The following is a 22,450-nucleotide window of genomic DNA, read 5'->3' as shown; positions in this document are numbered from 1 at the left end:
TTAGTGTCGCTGTGCTCCGAGTAACCTCCACGTCTTAGCGTCGCTGTGCTCCGAGTAACCTCCACGTCTTAGCGTCGCTGTGCTCCGAGTAACCTCCACGTCTTAGTGTCGCTGTGCTCCGAATAACCTCCACGTCTTAGTGTCGCTTTGTTCTAAGTAACCTCGATGTCTTTGTGTCACTGTGCTCTGAGTAACTTCCGTGTCTTTGTGTCACTGTCCTCTGAGTAATCTTTATGTCTTTGTGTCACTATGCTTTGAGTAACCTTGATGTTTTTGTGCTGCTATGCTAGGAGTAACCTTAATGTATTTGTGTCACTGTACTATGAGCAACCTTGTTATCTGTGTCGCTGTGCTCTGAGTAACCTTTATGTCTTTGTGTCACTGTTTTCTGCGTAATGTTGACAATGTTTGCTCCCCTTGTTCCAGTGCCTGATCCTCCTCCTCTTTTCACCAGGACAATCGTGCGGTGGCTTGGTGCAGGGTCTGAATGGGACGATAGAGAGCCCCGGCTTCCCGCATGGCTACCCCAACTATGCCAACTGCACCTGGATCATCGTCACGGGGGAGAGGAACAGGATACAGCTGTCATTTCACACCTTCGCCCTGGAGGAGGACTTTGACATTGTCTCCATCTATGATGGGCAACCTCAGCCTGGCAACCTGAAAATGAGGTAACGGCTTTATTCTTCTGTGGTAAAACATGCCAGGGTTTGCCGGTTTACCTGGACTTCCTTGCACTCTCTTTATGACCTTGGCTTGGGGACTGGAAGTTTACAAAGGCACTCAGGCAAGCAGGATAAACCCTGGATGTATCCTGGGTGTATCCTGACTATCACGCTTCCATTTGAGGTCCTGTGTCTGCCGGATATGAGTGTGATTTTGTTCCAGTTTGCTGTTTTTTGCATGCAGTTTGGTCTCGGCTGTCGATGGTGTCGCGGCTGTTCATCTTCTGAGGGTGACCCCCTTCCTGAAAACATAACTGTAGCGACAAGTCGGCATGCCAGTGCATTGTGAAATGTGTGCTATCATGGGAACTCAGTGAGGACACGTTGATGTCCATACTTCTGTGCCGCACCAAATGTCACCGGGCCGAGTGGAGTGTGGGACCGCACCTGGGTCTCAGACTAGCACCCGCCGAGTGGCACGGCGAAAATGAAACGTCTCCCGTAATGAGACGTAGACGGCCTTTAAGTGTCCAGCGATTAGCATGAGTATTAGCATGAAGACAGTCTGACTGAAGAAGACAGAAACAGGCGCGGAAAAGAGCAAAAAATGTTTACTAATCGAAAATGATTAAATGCGCAGCTTGTAAAAAGGACATTAGGCTTTCAGAGCATTTCACATTAAATAGCACTTAGGGGACGAGGTCTGAAATGTGTCAGGGGTGAGGGAAAGGGGAACGGGGAAGGAGAGGACGAGCGAGGGATTGAGAGGAAGTGAGGGATGGGCTTGGATGGGGAAGGGGGAGAGAGAGAGGGATGAGGAAGGAGAGAGGGATGGGGAAGAAGGAAGTGAGGGATGGGGATGGATGGGGAAGGGGGAGAGAGGGATCGGGAGGGAAGGAGAGGGATGGAGAGGAAGTGAGGGATGGGGAAGGATGGAGAGGAAGTGAGGGATGGGCATGGATGGGGAAGGGGGAGAGAGGGATCGGGAGGGATGGAGAGGAAGTGAGGAATGGGGGAGATTCATCCCTGTAATCCTGAGTGACAGCAAATGCTTCTTCATTCCTGATCAGCCGACTCACAGAATATAACAGGAGTCAATCAAGGCCGGCGGTGCTGAGCTCTATTATGGGATGTTTATGAAAGTGTGATAATGACGATGGATAAAGCTGACAGCCCCCCTCCCTCCACTACAAGTCCTGTGCTGGATAAGCAGCTGATGGAAGATGGATGGATGGATGGATGGATGGATGGATGATGGATAGAGGGAGGGAGGGGTGGATGGAGGGAGGAATGGAATGATGGATGGAGGGAGGCATGGAATTATGGATGGATGGAGGGAGTGATGGATGGATGGATGCATGGATGAAGGGAGGGATGGATGAATGGATGGAGGGAGGGATGGAATTATGGATGGATGGAGGAAGGGATGGATGATACATGGATGAAGGGAGGGATGGATGAATGGATGGAAGGAGAGATGGATGGATGCATGGATGAAGGGAGGGAGGGATGGATGAATGGATGGCGGGAGGGATGGAATAATGGATGGATGGAAGGAAGGAGGGATGGATGAATGGATGCATGGATGGAGGGAGGGAGGGATGGATGCATGGATGGAGGGATAGAATGATGGATGGAAGGAGGGACGGATGAATGGATGCATGGATGGAGGGAGGGAGGGAGGGATGGATGCATGGATGGCTGATAGATGCTATTTGATGAGGGTGAAACTTTGGTAGACAAGCAACAATTTGGGAAAAGAATCAAGTATAACAAGCCTGAACCTGATCCCCTCGCAGCTGGATCTCAGCACGTCTGAGGACTGCTTTAGTGACCAGGCCCACCTGGAGGTCCGTCTTTGGGTTCATGTCCCGCTCCGCCTGATTAGTGGGGCAGATCCACAGCATGCCAATAAGAAATGAATTGATGCATCGCCATGGATTCGGCACTGGCATGTCTGAGCTTCTCCCCTATCAGATAGTGATCTCCTGGAACAGTGGGCATATCGTGCTGCTATTCGCTCCCGAATTAAAGCACCTCTTTCAAGGTCAAGTGGAGCCATGATTCAGCATTAATCACCAGCCACGTGTCAAGAGCCAGGCGAACTATTCAGAGCCGACCTGGAGCACTCTGTATATTCCAGGACCTGCGGCGGGAATCTGTTTCCGGGAAGCGAATTTAATATTCCGTGCGTGTCCATGCCGCTGTTTATACATAAAATATGCCAACCTCTCCTTAAGTTTTATGTGTCTTCCAACTCATTAATTTTCTATTCACAGCCTGTTCACATAAGCTTAATGAACTGCTTATTGCCATTTTCAGGAAGGTCTGAAGCCTGTTTAAAAACCACACATGCGCTTAAAGAGGGAGAAAGGTGGCAGCTTAGCCATTTAAAACTTATTGACATGTATGGTTAGTCATTTATTTTTAGGGAGAATATTTTCATCTTCATGTCTGCAAAATATCACAATCTGTTGGGGACAGCATCTCTCATACAGTTCAGGGTTGTATAATGTCTTTGGAACTGACCATTTGTTTATTTAAATCAACAAAATGTTGACTTTGTTGCTCATAATCAAATATTTTGAAAACTACCTTGCATATGGATGATAATTTACCATTTGTATGAGTTCTTTCATTTTTACAAATCTCATCTGGGCTGAGGGATCTTCTGTCGCACACGGGAAGCTTGGGTTCCGAGTGCAGGGTCGGCGGTTCTTGGAGTTAGGTACCATTCTGTCTGACTGGCTAAATACAGTCTCATCGTACTGTGGACATGGACCTGATGGAAGAGTGTCGAATGAATCTGTATTGGGGAGGCTTGCCAGCACTGATTTGAGCAATGCTCCCTAATTGGCAGGTGGTCCTCATTAAGCTGCCCACCTTTTCAGCGCAGAGCGAATGCCAAGGCGATCACAGAGCTGCCCGCTCTCATCGAGGGCTCTGACCGCATGTCATGGATGTCTTCTCGTAGTATGTTCTCTGGAGCGTTTCCTGCAGCAGGCAGACTGGGTTCAGCACCTGGAGCTCTCAGGATGAATGGGTCGGTTCTTGCCCGATTTAACGTGACACAGACTGTTTTATAATGAAATGCAACCCGGGGAGGGAAGGGCTCAAAGGCGTGGCTGGAGACGGGGGGCGGGAAGCGGGTGGGGGGGGGGGGCTAAACTGTGCAGAACAGACAGCAGAGCGTGACACCCATCCATAGCGCCATCCATCCATCCATCCATCCATCCATTTTCTGGGTGCTTCTCCTGGATGGGTCGGGGGGGGGGGGGGGGGGGTCTGGACTCAGGCATGATCTTCTAAGACAACTTAATTAAGTATAAGTTAAATAAATTCAGCTTAATATGAAAGCCTTCAGGTATTTAACAAATTATCAAAATACTGTATGACAACCCAACCTGTCCCAGCCTTATGCTCCAGACCCCCCCGACCCTTGCAAGGATAAGGGGCTAGAAAGTGGATGGATGGATGGATGGATGGATGGATGGATGGATGGATGGATGGATGGATGGATGAAAAACAGCCATGCTTAAGATAGTGGATAATTCTTGTAAATATTTTCACTGCTGATGGTCACTAAGGCGTCTGAAGTGCTTTGGCTGAAGAGGATATGAATGGCTTCATAATGGATTGTTTGTTGATGTTCTTTCCTGTTGGTTATTACATAAACTGTATTCCCATATAAAAAGCAGCAGGTACATTCAAATGACAGAACCTCTTGCATCTAATGCCACACTTAATTACATAATTGATTTAATTAAAGCGGAATCGAGCCGCTAGAGAGTGCCAGAAGTCTGGCAGTGCAGCACTTTTGGTCTGGTGTCTTTTAACTGGCTTTGATGTGTAACACGCCTCTCCTAGGAGCAGGGAATCGGCAAAGGGTTTCACAGACAGCGGGGGCCTGGCCGCCTCCCCCTTCCTTCTCGAGCTGCCACCCCATCTCCTACTGCTGTCTGCGTCTCGTTGGACAGTTTCGTTGGCTGTTGGATGAGTTTATTTAATTAGTGAGTTTTATCGAAAACAATATGCATTTTCAGAAATCAGGCTCACCAAGTCTCAGGAGCAGTTGGGTGCTCAAGGCCCCAGTGCTGAAATCAGTATGCAGGTTTCGAGATTTGAGCCAGCAACCTTCTGATTACATACACAGCATCCTAACCCTTCATCTTGATTCATCAGTAGATAACGTAGAAGAGGTTAAGCCCTTTTAATAATGAAAGGGTCATTTTCCAGTAGTACAGGCAGAGTCAGGGTTATGGTTAGGGCTTTCTGTTTTCTCATATCCCATCATACTCTCCTGTGAGAGGGAAACTTGGGCTCAGAGTTCAGGCCAGCTCCCATTCCTATGCCCTGGGGAGACTTTTGGGGTTAGGGTTAGGGTAGGGTTAGGGTTAGGGTAGGGTTAGGGTAGGGTTAGGGTTAGGGTTAGGGTAGGGTTATGGTTAGGTTAGGGTTAGGGTTAGGTTAGGGTTAGGGTTAGGGTAGGGTGACCGCATTTCCCTTTTTCCCCGCACTTGTCCTGTTTTTTGGGATGCAAAAATCCCTGAGACATCTTGGATTTCACTTTGTATCATGCAGAGGTGGACATGTCAAATTACAAACTTCAGATAAATCTGACATATTTACAAAGTACATTAAAATAAAAATGAGTTTAATGCCAAATCAAATATACAAGAAATATTTTATTCGCCATGAATTAAGTATATGATTTTGAATGAAGTGTGTGACCATGCCCCAGTCTGTGACAGTGTGTTCCCTCCCCCTGGACCCCAGAGGGTTAATCTAGGAGGGCTGTAAAAGATTAACGACGCTTAAACAGGCCATGTTACATATTAAGTCTCTGTCTCATTAACTCAGCACCTGGTTTAGCTCGATTAAGGGGTGGGGGATGGTTATTTACAAGCCTAAGGTCTTTGAGAATGTATTAGTAATCTTTAGTGGTGCTAGTGATTAGGGATTCCTGTAAGTGGGCTCAGAAGGGCTTCTCTGAAGCTTCATTAATCTATTACGTTCAAGGAGAAGCTGAAGAGAAGCTGTGTGCAAGATATGGGGCCCCTGCCTGATTGTGGGGCCGCTGCCTGATTGTGGGGCCGCTGCCTGATTGTGGGGCCCCAGCCAGATTGTGGGGCCCCAGCCTGATTGTGGGGCCACTGCCAGATTGTGGGGCCCCAGCCTGATTATGGGCCCCCTGCCTGATTGTGCGGCCCCGGCCTGATTGTGGGGTTGCTACCTGATTATACCTGTTTTGGGGAACAGAAACATAGGTAGTTCATTGAGGTACATCTTTGGTTTATGTAATTTTATCTGATTTATGCATTCAGGGCAAAGGAGTTTGAAATATGTGTTTCACTGTTGGGCCCTTGAGCAGGCCCCTTGGCCCCGAACTGCTCCAGGGACCGGCTGACCCTTCTTTCTCAAAATGTATGTTGCTTTCCATAAAAGCATCTGCTAATTAAATAAAATGTAAACAATATCCATACCACAGCCAACCAAACCTTCCACCAAGACATGGGCAGTAGAAAGTTTTGTGTTTCAGTCTGTCTTAAGGCATTGATTCTCAACCCAGTTCCCGAAGAACCCCAAGATGGTCCACATTGTTGTTCCCTGCCAGACAATCCTCAGCAATCCTGAGCAAAAACGTATACGGACGATCCGATTGAGTATCGCTGTCTTAAGGTGTTGGATGGGGCTCGTTAGTGACACCTGCTGGCCGCAGACACTTGCGATGTCGTCACCTTGTGTTGTCAGGGTGGGGGTCCTACATCCTGGTAATGCTCACACAGCCCGCTGGCTGCTGTTTTTATCAGAGTGCGATTGGTTAAAATGGCCATCCTCTAGCACGGATCGGATCCATTCCGTTGTATATAAAGACTGTCTGTGGTGTTGTCCTGTTCCTTATTCTGAGTTTTTGCTCTCAGCTGGAAGCTGACCCATTTCTGACAGGCAGCGCGGAAGGTGTGATAGCCGATATCAAAGCAGGCTTCGGCCCCTGGCTCAGGGCACGCGGCACTGAGCCGCTTTGTGGCGCTAAGCTGGCTCTGGTGGCGGGTGACGAGTCGGTTTCTGGGTTAGCCGACCCTCTGGCCGCGGTGGTTTCGACACGGCCGGCGTACCAGCTGAAGCACAAACCAACCGGGATGTGGTCCTGAGCCGCATAGCGGGATGGATAACAGATAGTCAGCTAGCTGGACTGCTCGGCTGAGATAAACGGCAGCGTGTGACCTCGAGCTTATGGCAGGTCGTAACCTAGAAGCATAAAGCTATCGCATAATTTTTAATTCTTTGGGTTGTGTATAAATTATACTATAGTACTATAGTACAGCATTTTGTTCTACTTGGTGAGTTTAATTAAACAAGAATCAAATGATTATTTACCTGAGGATTAGTTCTGAGTCTGTATGTACAGTGCTGAATAAAGCAGTGGACATTTTCTCTCAGTAATTCCCGAAAGCCGCTTGACTGAGACCTCCCTCTGCCACTGCACCAGACGGTTGTCACTCCACCGGACGGCTGTCACCGCACTGGACAGCTGTCATTTAATTCCAGTAGCAGCGTGTTTTTTCAATTGACTCAGAATCCAGCCTGATTAAACGTATTTGCATACAAAGAATATTTGAGTAGAGGGGTAATTATCAGCTGTGATTGGCGTGCTGATTAATTGATCTCTGGCGGGGAACATCACCGCCTTCTCACTGTACAGATGGATCGTTCTGGTCCATGGTTCCATGATTTTGGCTGCCGATTTGCTCAAAAGGTCATTTAAAATCCACAAATGTAAATGTGGGGCATTTGAAGGCCCTCAGCCACAGTGAGAACATTCTGCTCCAGGTGCTGCATGGAGATGAAAGTGGTGTTGGGTGTTGTGCTTCTGCGGGAGGGTGCGCCTGAATCTCCTCACATGGGACATGTAAGGCTGGGAGAGTAAATCTCAAGCCCATCCATGAAATGTTTCCTTGATTTTTGTGCGGTACACAGTGAGGGCTGGCTCTCTCTGAACACCTCAGGCGACCCAGCCTATTTCCTATTGTCTGTCTGCCTGTCTGCATGTCTGTCTGCCTGTCTGTCTGTCTGTCTGTCTGTCTGCCTGCCCTGTCTGCTTGCCTGCCTGCTTGTCTTCCATTTGTCTGTCTGTTTACCTGTCTGTCCTCTCTATCTGTCTATCCAATCTGTGTCTGTCTATCTGTACTGTTTGCTTGCCTACCTGTCTCTCCTATCTATATGTCTTTCTGTCTGCCTGCCAGTATGTGCTGGGTTCCTGTGAAATGTAGTTCCAGTGTCTTTGGCCCATCAACATTATTGAGCTAATTTTGTGTGTGTGTGTGTGGGATGCACCCACCGCCCCCCCGCCCCCCCAGTGGAGCTCTTTATGGATTCCGACAGCTTTGCCCAGGATGAGAGCGTCCTCAGGACACGGTGACTGTCTTTCAGACGTCATCCTTGGCTCTCCTCCTCTTCTCTCTACCTTAGCCTCTCTGAAGGCAGAATGTGCTTCTACCTCTGTGCAAAATTAAGTCTGTTAAGAGGCTTTTTCCCTTTGTGTCTCCAAAGGCTGAAGATGTCCCCTTGGTCTGCTGTCATTATAATAATTTCTTGTATTAAGACTTTTTTCTTTCCTCCGGTACTTTGGCAGGTTACCAAAGTTGCTGCTGATTTAGTTCACATGCTCCCTGACATTGCGTGGTGTCTCTCTCTGAACCCCGCATCATTTCCCCCGATGGCCCCCCGAGTTCCGCTCAGCTAGACTACTAACTGAGCCGAAGAGAGGACGCTGACAGATGTGAGGTGGCCGTGACCCGCACAGCCCTCCTCGGGTGGCTGAGAGAGGCATGTGGGTGGAGTAGGGCATGCGAGCGGTTTGGGAGTTCCTCAGAGGTGTCTCTGTTGCTCACCACATTTGAGAAGAGATGCTTCTGGAAGGAGTTTGGTTCAAATGACCCGCTGGAGGGTGAGACAGAAATGGCTCCCATGAAAGCATTTAAGGGCCTTTTTAAGTTCCTGTGTTGCTTGGCCTCCATGTTGGTGCTTCAGCACTGACACCCCTAGGCTTGTTTAAAGAGGGATTAAGAAAACCCTGGCTGTGTCACCCCCGTCCCTGCGGTCACCGGCATCCTGGGCCGTGTGCCTGGGAATGGACCGCCAGGTGTTCGGGAGGCTGTGTGCTCTGAGGGACTGCAAATGCAAGTCGTTATCTTACAGAGCAGACCATCCACTAACGGCCAGTTAGCCTGGCTGTGTGATGTCATGCGAGAAGAAGTGTGTGTGCGTGCGAGCGTGGGTATATGCACGTGTTTTTACATGCCACAGCGGTCGGATAAAGGCTCCACCAGAAGCATTAAACCAAGATGCATCCAAAAAGCTACCGTCCTCTGTCCTCCTTCACCAGTAAGGGAGGTGTATCCAGTGGTAACTGGAGCTGGCTGACGCTGCGTTTGCAGGGTATGAGATGGAGGAGAGCATCCCCTCCAGCATGCGTGTGTCTGTGTGTCGTCAGATCTCGGAAGGATGTTGATTTGATCTTAATTCTTCGCTGTGACATTCCGTGTTGCTTTCCCTCCCTTGACGCTGAACCGTCTCCCTGCATCCTGTTGCTCTCTGAAACCCCAGAGGTCGGACAAGCAGCCGTGTCACACACCGGTCTGGGTTTTTGCTCTGTGTTTCTGTTCTGCTCTTTGCTTTTTCTGATTTCAATTCTCCATAAATAATACCCGCTTTCCACCCCCCCCCCCCCCATCAGGTTGATCCAGAGTCACCAAATCACAGCCACAGCGCTGTCATTCCTGCAGAGGGTCATTTGGGAGGGCAGTTTCCATGGCGCTGGTGGGGCCCTCTTCTCCCTCATGGTGGTGGTTCGGCCCCTGATGGAGGCCGGGATGCTCCATTTCTGGCAGATGCCTGCACTGCGACGGGCTGAGAACTGAGGACCGATGCTGGTACATTGATCTCCCTGGGTTTCAGTCAGTGAACGATCAGAAATGTTTCCGCACAGGGTGGCTGTAGCGTTGGGGTGGGAGGCAACTGAGTTTTGAGGATGAACGATGGGGCTACTTGCTGTCTGCTGCCAACTGTGCAGAATGTGAGCAGGTCGAGGCTCTCAGCCCATCTTCCGGAAGCTCTGTGAGTGGCTTCTTATCCTGCTCTTATGTAATGGCTTTAAGACCCCCACTCCTCTCCCCCCGCCAGCCATGGGGCTTTTCCACAATGGGCCTTTTGTTTTGCTGCTGATACTGACAGTTTTCACACACACAAGCCCCCACAATTCAAAACAATCATCCATGCATGAGTGCATCCATACATCCATCCATCCATTTTCTGTTTCAGTGCCTAGAAGTTCAGCTCTGCTTTCTGTCAGGCAGTACAGAGCAGTACCCCCCCACCCCAGACCAGAACCCCATAATGTTCTTATGGATGTTATACAATTAAGCTGAAGCACTCCAAAGCGTGGTAATATTTACAGACGCTTTGCGGTCTTGTTCTGCACTAATGCCGTGGTTACTGCCTAATCAATATAAACTGTTTTAAGCGGGATGCTTGTATTAATGCCGCCTTATGAGTGCCTCTCGCTGCTGCTGAGAGCAGTTTGCACTCGGCCCACCTTCGCCATTGTGCGATCCAGTGTACGTTTTGGTTATATCCCACTGAGTCCTCAAGCCTTTGATATCAAACCTTGCCCCCCGCAACAATACAGTCACTTTGGCCTGCATATCCTTCGGCGCCTCCTAAGGGAGAGTAATTTCACTGCAGGGGCAATAAAGAGCCAAATGAGGATGAGCCCCCCTCCCCCAATAAAAAATGCTGCCAGAGAGACGCAGCAAACATCACACAGTGCAACCATGAATACAGACCGGTGGCAGCCCTTCCCTCACCTGTGAAAGCCGCTGGCTTCCTGAGGTGTCTGGTTGGAGGGAAACGTGAATACAGACCGGCGGTAGCCCCTCCCTCACCTGTGAAAGCCGCTGGCTTCCGGAGGTGTCTGGTTGGAGGGAAACGTGAATACAGACCGGCGGTAGCCCCTCCCTCACCTGTGAAAGCCGCTGGCTTCCGGAGGTGTCTGGTTGGAGGGGAACGTGAATACAGACCGGCGGTAGCCCCTCCCTCACCTGTGAAAGCCGCTGGCTTCCAGAGGTGTCTGGTTGGAGGGAAACGTGAATACAACAGCTCTGTAGGCCAGGGGCACTCAACTTGTTAAGAGACTCGCTGTCTTAGTGCTGTGTGGAGTGTGTGGATGTAAAGTGTGTGTGTGCTTATAAAAGCAGCACAATTGCCGCTCAGTTCAGCATGGTATATGGCCAGTTGAGATTTCGAAGGTCAGCGGTTCCTATCCTAAGGTCACCAGAGTGATGTTACTGTTAGGTGCTTGAGCAAGACCGTTATCCCAGCTGCTCCAGGGACTGTCTGATCCTGCATGTGTTCGTCATGGCGATGTTACTGTGTCTGTGTTCGTCATGGCGATGTTACCGTGTCTGTGTTCGTCATGGCACTGTTACCGTGTCTGTGTTCGTCATGGCACTGTTACCGTGTCTGTGTTCGTCATGGCGCTGTTACCGTGTCTGTGTTCGTCATGGCGCTGTTACGGTGTCTGTGTTCGTCATGGCGATGTTACCGTGTCTGTGTTCGTCATGGCGCTGTTACCGTGTCTGTGTTCGTCATGGCGATGTTACCGTGTCTGTGTTCGTCATGGCGCTGTTACGGTGTCTGTGTTCGTCATGGCGCTGTTACCGTGTCTGTGTTCGTCATGGCGCTGTTACGGTGTCTGTGTTCGTCATGGCGATGTTACTGTGTCTGTGTTCGTCATGGCGATGTTACCGTGTCTGTGTTCGTCATGGCGCTGTTACGGTGTCTGTGTTCGTCATGCCGATATTACCGTGTCTGTGTTCGTCATGGCGCTGTTACCGTGTCTGTGTTCGTCATGGCGCTGTTACCGTGTCTGTGTTCGTCATGGCGATGTTACCGTGTCTGTGTTCGTCATGGCGATGTTACCGTGTCTGTGTTCGTCATGGCGCTGTTACCGTGTCTGTGTTCGTCATGGCGCTGTTACCGTGTCTGTGTTCGTCATGGCGCTGTTACCGTGTCTGTGTTCGTCATGGCGCTGTTACCGTGTGTGTGTTCGTCATGGCGCTGTTACCGTGTCTGTGTTCGTCATGGCGCTGTTACCGTGTCTGTGTTCGTCATGGCGATGTTACCGTGTCTGTGTTCGTCATGGCGATGTTACCGTGTCTGTGTTCGTCATGGCGCTGTTACCGTGTCTGTGTTCGTCATGGCGCTGTTACCGTGTCTGTGTTCGTCATGGCGCTGTTACCGTGTGTGTGTTCGTCATGGCGCTGTTACCGTGTCTGTGTTCGTCATGGCGCTGTTACCGTGTCTGTGTTCGTCATGGCGCTGTTACCGTGTCTGTGTTCGTCATGGCGATGTTACCGTGTCTGTGTTCGTCATGCCGATGTTACCGTGTCTGTGTTCGTCATGGCGCTGTTACTGTGTCTGTGTTCGTCATGGCACTGTTACTGTGTCTGTGTTTGTCATGGCGCTGTTACTATTGCACACTCCACTGCTGTTATTAGGGTCTGCAGGTATAATGTCTCATAAGGAGGCTGTTTACAGTGCAGGCCAGTAGCTCTGTGCTTCGCAGCACATGTCTGAATCAGCAGGTGCTGGCCTGTCCAAAGCCTCATCTTTTTGGTGTAAAACGCTCAAGTCCTCCCATGAGCAGGTGGGGGCCCAATTAGCACCTTAGCTGCTGTGTAAGGTAAAAGGCCCCATTTCTCCTGTTCATGTCTGGAAAGGCTCATTTACAAGCAGACTCCTTGCAGATCGAATCTTATTACTAAGTGAATTCTTGTCAATGTTTATCTTTGCAGAGAGAAACCCTCACATGAGACCTACAGCCCCCATTTACAGAAGCACGCACCCCCAAAAACACGCTTTGCCATAAGTAAACGAACGGGAATGACCCCCGTGTATTGGGGGCTGGTGTTTCCATGCTTTGGAAGAATATGGTCGGATAGAATCGGTCCTGTAGACACGCGGGATCGGTCCTGAAACCACGCGAGGTCAGTCCTGTAGACACGCGGAGTCGGTCTTGTAACTACGCGAGGTCGGTCCTATAGCCTCATGGGGTCGGTCCTGTAACCATGCGTGATCGGTCCTGTAGCCACATGGGGTCGGTCCTGTAGCCATGCGTGATCGGTACCGAAACCCTGCGAGGTCAGTCCTGTAGACACTCGGAGTCGGTCCTGTAGCCACGCGAGGTCGGTCCTGTAACCACGCGAGGTCAGTCCTGTAGCCACATGCGGTCGGTCCTGTAGCCACGCGGGGTCGGTCCTGTAACCACGCGAGGTCGGTCCTGTAGCCACGCGGGGTCGGTCCTGTAGCCACGCGGGGTCGGTCCTGTAGCCACGCGGGGTCGAGATGGTAGCAAGATGGGAATAGTCAATGTGGTCCAACTTCCTTCACAAATATCTCACCAATGTAAGAAAAAATCTGTTATGTTAACGCTGCAGAGACAAGTCCCCACAATTTTATAAAAATCTGTGACTGCAATCAAAAAACTAAAAATGCTGAAAGTCTTGTATTTTAGCAAGTTTGGTTACTTATGGTTAAGGTTAAGCTAAGCTGGGTAGGTTTATGGGCCCTATAGGGATTATGCCCATAGAAATGAATGGATGGTCCCTTCAAAGATATGAGTACAGGTCTCTGTGTTTGTCTGTGAGTGTGTGTGTGTCTGTGAGTGTGTCTGTGTCTATGAGTGTGTCTGTGTGCACGTCTGTATGCCTATGTGCGTCTGTCTGGCTGCCTCGAGCCCCGTAAGGAGCAGGAAGAGACAGAACAGTGTGAAAATAATGAGGCAGCCAGGTGTGTGTGTGTGTGGGTGTCACGCTCTTAGCCATAGCCTAGCGATGTGGTTGGGCTGTCTGTGTGCACATGGCACCAAAATGCAATTTTGGCTTCGGTATTTGCGCGGCCATTGCCATTGGGCCAGTGCATTAGGGTGTTGAGCAGCTCAGGCTGGTGCTCCCTGTCGTCCTCGCTGTCATTCTCCCTGTCGTCCCAGCTTCCGTCCTCCCTGTCGTCCTCGCTGTCATCCTCCCTGTCGTCCCAGCTTCCGTCCTCCCTGTCGTCCTCGCTGTCATCCTCCCTGTCGTCCCAGCTTCCGTCCTCCCTGTCGTCCTCGCTGTCATCCTCCCTGTCGTCCCAGCTTCCGTCCTCCCTGTCGTCCTCGCTGTCATCCTCCCTGTCGTCCCAGCTTCCGTCCTCCCTGTCGTCCTCGCTGTCATCCTCCCTGTCGTCCCAGCTTCCGTCCTCCCTGTCGTCCTCGCTGTCATTCTCCCTGTCGTCCCAGCTTCCGTCCTCCCTGTCGTCCTCGCTGTCATCCTCCCTGTCGTTCCCAGCTTCCGTCCTCCCTGTCGTCCTCGCTGTCATCCTCCCTGTCGTCCCAGCTTCCGTCCTCCCTGTCGTCCTCGCTGTCATCCTCCCTGTCGTCCCAGCTTCCGTCCTCCCTGTCGTCCTCGCTGTCATCCTCCCTGTCGTCCCAGCTTCCTTCCTCCCTGTCGTCCTCGCTGTCATCCTCCCTGTCATCCCAGCTTCCATCCTCCCTGTCGTCCCCGCTGCCATCCTCCCTGTCGTCCCAGCTTCCGTCCTCCCTGTCGTCCTCGCTGTCATCCTCCCTGTCGTCCCAGCTTCCGTCCTCCCTGTCGTCCTCGCTGTCATCCTCCCTGTCGTCCCAGCTTCCGTCCTCCCTGTCGTCCTCGCTGTCATCCTCCCTGTCGTCCCAGCTTCCGTCCTCCCTGTCGTCCTCGCTGTCATCCTCCCAGTCGTGCTTCCATCCTCTCTGTCATTCCTGCTGCCATACTCCTTGTTGTCCCTGCTTCTGTCCCCTCTGTCATCACCACTGCCATCTTCTCTGCCATCCTCCATGTCGTCCCTGCTTCTGTCCCCTCTGTCATCACCACTGCCATCTTCTCTGCCATCCTCCATGTCGTCCCTGCTTCTGTCCCCTCTGTCATCACCACTGCCATCTTCTCTGCCATCCTCCATGTCGTCCCTGCTTCTGTCCCCTCTGTCATCACCACTGCCATCTTCTCTGCCATCCTCCATGTCGTCCCTGCTTCTGTCCCCTCTGTCATCACCACTGCCATCTTCTCTGCCATCCTCCATGTCGTCCCTGCTTCTGTCCCCTCTGTCATCACCACTGCCATCTTCTCTGCCATCCTCCATGTCGTCCCTGCTTCTGTCCCCTCTGTCATCACCACTGCCATCTTCTCTGCCATCCTCCATGTCGTCCCTGCTTCTGTCCCCTCTGTCATCACCACTGCCATCTTCTCTGCCATCCTCCATGTCGTCCCTGCTTCTGTCCCCTCTGTCATCACCACTGCCATCTTCTCTGCCATCCTCCATGTCGTCCCTGCTTCTGTCCCCTCTGTCATCACCACTGCCATCTTCTCTGCCATCCTCCATATCGTCCCTGCTTCTGTCCCCTCTGTCATCACCACTGCCATATTCTCTGCCATCCTCCATGTCGTCCCTGCTTCTGTCCCCTCTGTCATCACCACTGCCATATTCTCTGCCATCCTCTCTTGTGCTACTTCCCTCCAGCTTTTAAACAAAACTGTGGCATCAGCTGGACCCCTGGAATTACAATGAGTCTCCCAGATTTGCAAAACAAACCAGCATTTACATGTGAACGTTCCGGTGAAGGGAAAGGGGAGGCAGGGTAGTCCTTTCTTGCCTGTCTCTCCAAGCCATCCTCCCGAGGACACATCTGGACTCTGCGATCTGTCGAGCTCTTTGAAGTCTGCTTGCATATTTGAGTATGCAACCTGCGGAAAATGATTTCTTGTATTTAACAATAACTCAACATTGTTGTCTGTGTAACACACGCTTACACACAAACACACACACGCAAACACACACACACCAGCCCTAACCTTAACCATAAGTAACCATTCAATATACAAGACTTTTTGGTTTTTTGATTGCAGTCACATATTGTTATGTAACTGAGGTTATCCTTCAGGGAACCAAAAAATGCCCCCACAAGGTAAAAAGGTTTTTATCACATTGTGGGGAAATTTAGTTTCCACAATCTAATAAGTACATTGACGTGTGCGTGCGTGCGCAGGCACACACGCAGACACACACACATAGACACACACGCAGACACACACACAGACATACACAGACACACACACATGCAGACACACACACACAGACACACACGCAGACACACACACGCAGACACACAGACACACACATGCAGACACACACACATGCAGACACACACACAGACACACACACATACAGACACACACACACACACGCAGACACACACACATAGACACACACACAGACATACACAGACACACACACATGCAGACACACACACACAGACACACACGCAGACACACACACGCAGACACACAGACACACACATGCAGACACACACACGCAGACACACACACAGACACACACACATACAGACACACACACACACATGCAGACACACACACACGCAAACACACACACACGCAGACACACACATGCAGACACACACACACACAGACACAAACACGCACACACACACACACGCAGACACACACACACGCAAACACACACAGACACACACACACAGACACACACGCAGACAGACACACGCAGACACACACACACATGCAGACACACACACGCAGACACACTCTGCATCGCAATCCACCCAGACCCATTTTCATAAGCGGACCGAAGAACAATCTGCATTACGCAGTTATTATATTTAACTACTCTCAAAATGTCATGCGCTTAATGAATGATTTAATTTGCCATTTTAAAGGTTTCCTGAGTTCTGAGAGTTGTTAAAAATTTCCATAATAAGGACTGGACTTAAATTGCTCGTGAATACAGATGTATTTTCTAATTGGCCTGAGTGCATAAAAAGCACCTTCACAATGGCCCAAACAGCACCACGCGTGATTCTAAGCGTGTCAAAGTGTTGGCAATTAACACTCAGGCACAAAGGAAAGATGTTCTTATCTGTGATAAATGTATCTGAGAGTGAGATTTAAGGTGAACATGCACCTGTGCATGCATGCATGCCAGTATGTACACAACGAAGACAGCTACAGATTCAGGACATCCAGAAAGGCAAGGATTTAACACGGTGACACCGAGCTGCAGTTTGTTTCATCCCGGCGCTTAACACGCGGCCAAGGGCAGAGCAAAGAGAGGCCAGGAGTCCAGCAGCTTCAGTTGTGCTGCCTCTCTGAGACTTACGAGACAATGAGATCATGCTGCATCGCAAACTGCTCCTGTGAACAGCAGAAGTGTCGGTGGATTCAGTGAAGAGAAACTTTCTAGAAAAGTAATATGTCTCTTATTAGCCCCCTAAATGTTTTGTTTACCTCAAGCAAGCTACTTAAGTGAGAGATTAATTTGTGTACGTTTGTTACAGTGTAATTAGTTTGTAATATGTTTTGTCGTAGTTTATTTTCTTTGAAACTGTGTGTTGCTTTTATTGAATACATTATGAATATGCTGTTTATTGGGGATTATGCAATAATACAGTATATTTAGTATTTGCTGCAATGCCTTAGCTGGAAACTGTATTGATAAAAATACAAACCTTAAAATAATGCTTTATAAAGTTATACTTGACAGAGTGGCCATAACACTGTTACTCCTGTTCATCTATTCTGACTGAACCAGAAACGAAATATCATGTTCTGGTTCTGAATGTAGCCTCATTCCAAATTGATCTTTTGCCCAAGGAATGAAATTCTCTTAATGTCTGAAACACGGTGCAATACAGAAGTGGAGCGACTGAGCACCTGCATCTATGCTAAGTGCTAATCTCAGTGGTCAGTGAACAAACGTTGAGGTTTGGGCTGGGTCTGGACGGCAGAGCCGCCTTGGTGTGAATCTCACTCTGACCGGTCACTGAAACAAGCAGGGATTTACCATAAACAAAGTATGTGTGGAAAATTGACTAATTAATTCTGGCTCAGTGGAATTATATCAAACAGAAGATGGGTATTCTTGCAGACCGACATGTTTCCAGTTGTCTTTTCACAAATTAAAGGGAAATGTGGAAATTGCATGTTCCCAGTAACCTCACTGCTGTCTGTAGGTAGAAGGTCACTCTAAGGCTCTTCATGTGTGAAGGAATTTTGAATAAAATAAATTGATGTTTGCATTATCTGACAAAAAGATCTTGCAGTTTTTGAACAGAAAACTGAAAATGTTTTCAAAGATTGCACATTGATAAGTTGTGCAGACAGAAATGCGATTAATGACACACGTTGTCGTAATGTGGCCTCGTCGCACATCCTGCGGCAGCTGACTCACTAGCTCCTAGTTAGCGCTACGCTCTGCAAGCCTAAAACCCTCCGAGATACAATGTTCCGAAAACGTTCCCATTAACAATACGGTTGTGACAAGTAAAGTAGTATTTTACCGTCTGAATGATCTTAACAATGGCAAGGCTGTAATTAGAAGCATTGTCGACAGCGTATGTTGGTACATATCCCAGTGGGGGACCTGTCTTTAAAGCTCTGCTGAACACAGAGGATGTCTCCTCTAAATAAGACCTGGGAATGGGTCCCGGGGTCTGAGCAAGCATTTGTTCGGGTAACTTTGATCAATGTTTCCCAACCAGGTCCTCAGGAACTCCCAAACAGTCCACGTTTTTGCTCTCTCCCAGGCAAAAATATGGACTATCGTGGGTCCTCTAGGAGCAGGTCGGGAAACACTGACATAGAGGATTTCAAGGCTCTAAGACTAATGTTAAAACGTGAGGCCCGGTTTCCTAATGGAGACTCGGATTTACTGCCTTAACAACTGCCTCTGGGACAGTGGGAGGTCCTGAGGAAGGCCTTGGGCTCTTGTCTCCTTGCCTGGGTCCCTCAGAAAGCACAAAGTGCTTCATGTCGCTTTGCTGTTTTCTTTTAGCACAAAGATGCTACAGGTGCCGCCATTAGCATCTACAAACAGAAGCTGGTTTGTGTGTGTTTGTGATCCATCCATCCATCCATCCATCCATCCATCCAACTGTGATTATTCTGGATTCTTCCAGGAAGCACAAAGGAAAAGTCAAGGGGCTCCCTGGCTAGGATGCCGGTTTGGACTGATAAATGTTATCATTATTTATGATTATAATTTCACATGCACATGATAGGCCTCTTGGTCATCAGGCATTCAGCTGTCCTTCCAGAAGGATCTGCTGTGTACCACAGATACGCCATATTCGTTGAAATAAATCATGTTGTCAGAAGTGTTTGGTTACATCGATCGGTTGTGATTTAAGATGAATGTCGTCACTTTGCGGTGCAACATTTTTTCGATACGCCAATAGAAGCTTCATGAAGGCTGATCTGAAATTTGACCCACAGAGTTGGCTAGCTTAGCGAATTTCATCGATCCCTCCGTAAGGTGTGTAAAGTTTGGAATGGAGGTGAGAGGTCACAAAACATCAAGTGGGGTCCTCGCTCGCGGCTGTCTGAGGATCTGCCCGAGATTTACCGGTTTCTGAACATTGGGTGGGAAGTTGCTCAGTTTGCCCGCTATTAAATATAAAGCTGCTGATTTGTGGCCCCGTGGTCCAGTGCCCTCCTCCTGGATTTGGTGAGAATGCCCTCATGACATTCACTATGTTTAGCCTTTGGCGCTTCAGAGATTTGCTTTGCTTTTCCTTCTACCATGAGGCCTAATGCAGAGAACAGACTCATAAAGAGGTGATTGGTTTAGTCCACTGGGGAAGGGTTAGGGTTAGTCCTAAACCGGTTAGAGTTAGACTTAAACCGGTTACTGTGACAAATCCTGTTGTGAGATCTCTTTTTGCTTACAGTAGCACTGACAATGACCACAACATCTAATACTCTGCTGACCAGAAAACTTCATCCAGTAGGAAGAAAGGAGCTTTTAAAGATGTATGGATAACAGTAGTTCCTTCCATTATGGTCAAAAGCAGTGGTGTGACTTTGGCATTTCGCTATGGATTTGTTTATTCCTAAACCAAAAATTTGTTAATTCTGTAACCTTAATGACTGTTAAGAACGTTTGTGATGCTGCCAGTCGTCTCTTTCTCATCTCCTTGTAAAGTCAATGACTGAAGTGGTTCTGGGCACCATATCGAAAAGCAGTACGACTGAGAACTGAATTTCCAAGAAATGCTGCATTCAAAAGAATCTCTAAGCAAAATACAACAGATAGTTTTAAATGAATTAGAGGATGCAGCATAGTTAATGGAGTAAGTTGGTATGGAGAAATGTGTGTTCCTTTAATGATTGGCTTGATTGCAGCGGTTTGCTTTTGACCCGTGATGGATTTATAAAGAATAAAAAGAGGAAGAGAGTACATAGAAGCAAACTGCAAAGTGATATTACTTTGGGATGTTTCATCTCTGGCATGGAAGCTCTCCACAGAAAGGTGCCAATTGATTTAGGATCTCTGGGGCATGATGTGCAGGGGAGAGTGGCGGAGGGCACATCACTGATTGCTGGGTACTTCCTGAATAAAGTTATCCTCTGTTCACCTTAGGCAGAGGAAGTGCAGAATGTGAATGATTCAAGATTTTTATTAGCTATGTACAACATATGTATTGGGATCCCTGCTTGTTCAGTCATACTCAGTACAAAAGACTACAGGATGGTGCAAAACAATAGAAAATGGTGCAAAACAATACAGGATAATGTGAAACATTACAGGTGGCGTGAAACAATACAGGATAATGTGAAACATTACAGGTGGCGTGAAACAATACAGGATAATGTGAAACATTACAGGTGGCATGAAACAATACAGGATAATGTGAAACATTACATGATGGTGCAAAACAATACAGGATAATGTGAAACATTACAGGTGGCGTGAAACAATACAGGATAATGTGAAACATTACAGGTGGCGTGAAACAATACAGGATAATGTGAAACATTACATGATGGTGCAAAACAATACAGGATAATGTGAAACATTACATGATCGTGCAAAACAATACAGGATAATGTGAAACATTACAGGTGGCGTGAAGCAATTCACGATTGTGCAAAACAGAACAGGGTAGTGCAAAACAATGCAGGACAGTGCAAAACATTAGGAGACAGTGCCAAACAATACAAGATGGTGCAAAACAATACATGATAGTGTGAAACAATACAGGACGGTGCAAGACAGTGCAGATGGTGCAAAGCAATACAAGATGCTGTAAAATAATACAAGATGGTGCAAAACAACATGCAATATAGGTGGTGCAAAACAATTCAGATGGTGCCAAAGAATAGAAGATGGTGTGCGCTAATAAAGATGGTCCAATATAAAAGCAGACAGGACAAAGCAATAGAAACTGTGAAACGATACAGGCGGCGCAACACAGTACAGAATCGTGCAAAAGCTGGTCAATGTGCTGATGAAGTGCAATGTCACTGCTATTAGACGCAGGTTCCATGGACAGAACAAGAAGTGAGTATGTGTATAGGAAATGCGAATCCCTTGGGGAAACCATCGTCCTTGAATGTGGTCACTAGCATTTTGATGCTACAAAACATCCTACTGGACTGCAGGGGGTGAAGGGCTTGGCATAGCTGGGGTGCTAAATTATGGATTTTGGGATGGTCTTCCTTTTTTCCCCCAGGAGAATGGAACCCACATGCATCCCATGAGAACGTGAGTCTTGGTCACTACGGTGACCAGATAGTCCATGTCAATGAGGACACTGAGCCAGGACAGGATTTCTAAACTACCATTTCAGGTCAAAAGGACCTGAATTTCACTTAAGCACTTAAATCTTGCTGTGTGCTGATTGGTCAGTCTCCTATAACCATGCATGTGCCACTAATGTTAATGGGAATCAGCTGGATGAGTCTCTCAGTCGAGGAAACAAAGCAGTCAAAGAACAAAAAGAACTGAACAGTTTAGCCGAGCAGAGGAGCCTGTCAGTTTTAAAGCAGTTTGTAAAACCTGAAGTAGCTCAAAGCGTCTCCCCTGACATGGATCATCCTGCCTGCCTATCTTAGCTCATGGCAGAACATGGACGTGGAATGACTCAAGCATCCGTTAGAAAGCAAATAGACTTGACTAAGAGTCTAATTTCCTATCTGCTTTCTGATTGGTCCTCTGCTAACTTTGGAGGGTAAGACCGCATCTGAGTGCTGGCCGTCTGTCTGGAGCCGCTGAGACGGCCTCCATTAACCAAATGGCACACAAACGCTACTCTGTTCAGTCATAACAGAGCTATAGCCCATTAATCTGCATTCTGGAAACTCTGTCATCAACATCCAGGAAAGTCCAATCGATAGTTCAGAACATGCAGTCAGCTGATATCCTAAGTGAAAGTCGAAGTGTGCTTTGTCCCTCAGCTGCTTATAAATGTATAATAACTTTGCTGAAGTCAATGTCAGACTTTGTAAATGGGCGTCGTTTTTTCACTCGTCAGTCGGCACAGTATCACACAATAGCAGTCTTGAGATTGCCTCAGTTCTTGATAACTGAAACGTATTATGGGGCTTTTAAGTGAGATGTACTTCTGCTAATCTTTTTGAGTGTGGAGGACATGGCATAACGGCCTGTCGTCTTCCAAAAGTCTTTGGGGAACATTTATTTTTTTGCTATTACGAAGAAAAACGGGTTTAGTTGTGACCTTCCTTGAGTCAGAGTTGGTTTTGTATTGAAGAGCTTTGAGAGATCGCCAACCTGCTAAGCTTCAATTTGAGCATTTTAGGATGTGCTTGTTGGGTGATTTTATGTAATGCAAGCAGTATAACTGCATAACTGTCATATAGCAAAAAGTCAAATCTTATTCAGAG

At 48.4% G+C, this 22,450-nt stretch overlaps 1 protein-coding gene across 4 annotated transcripts in view; it reads left to right on the top strand.

Moving 5' to 3' along the window:
- Positions 1-22,450, top strand: part of LOC125739298 (CUB and sushi domain-containing protein 1-like) — a 348,758-nt gene that overhangs the window by 86,394 nt on the left and 239,914 nt on the right. For all 4 annotated transcript variants that reach the window (XM_049009249.1, XM_049009247.1, XM_049009245.1 and 1 more), the window contains exon 2: positions 455-671. In XM_049009249.1, the coding sequence (XP_048865206.1) occupies positions 455-671 (217 nt within the window). The remainder of the gene's footprint in view (positions 1-454; positions 672-22,450) is intronic.

This window comes from Brienomyrus brachyistius, chromosome 3, assembly GCF_023856365.1.
Source record: "Brienomyrus brachyistius isolate T26 chromosome 3, BBRACH_0.4, whole genome shotgun sequence".
NCBI classification, from domain to species: Eukaryota; Metazoa; Chordata; class Actinopteri; order Osteoglossiformes; family Mormyridae; genus Brienomyrus; species Brienomyrus brachyistius.
This window is presented reverse-complemented; position numbering and strand designations above follow the sequence as displayed.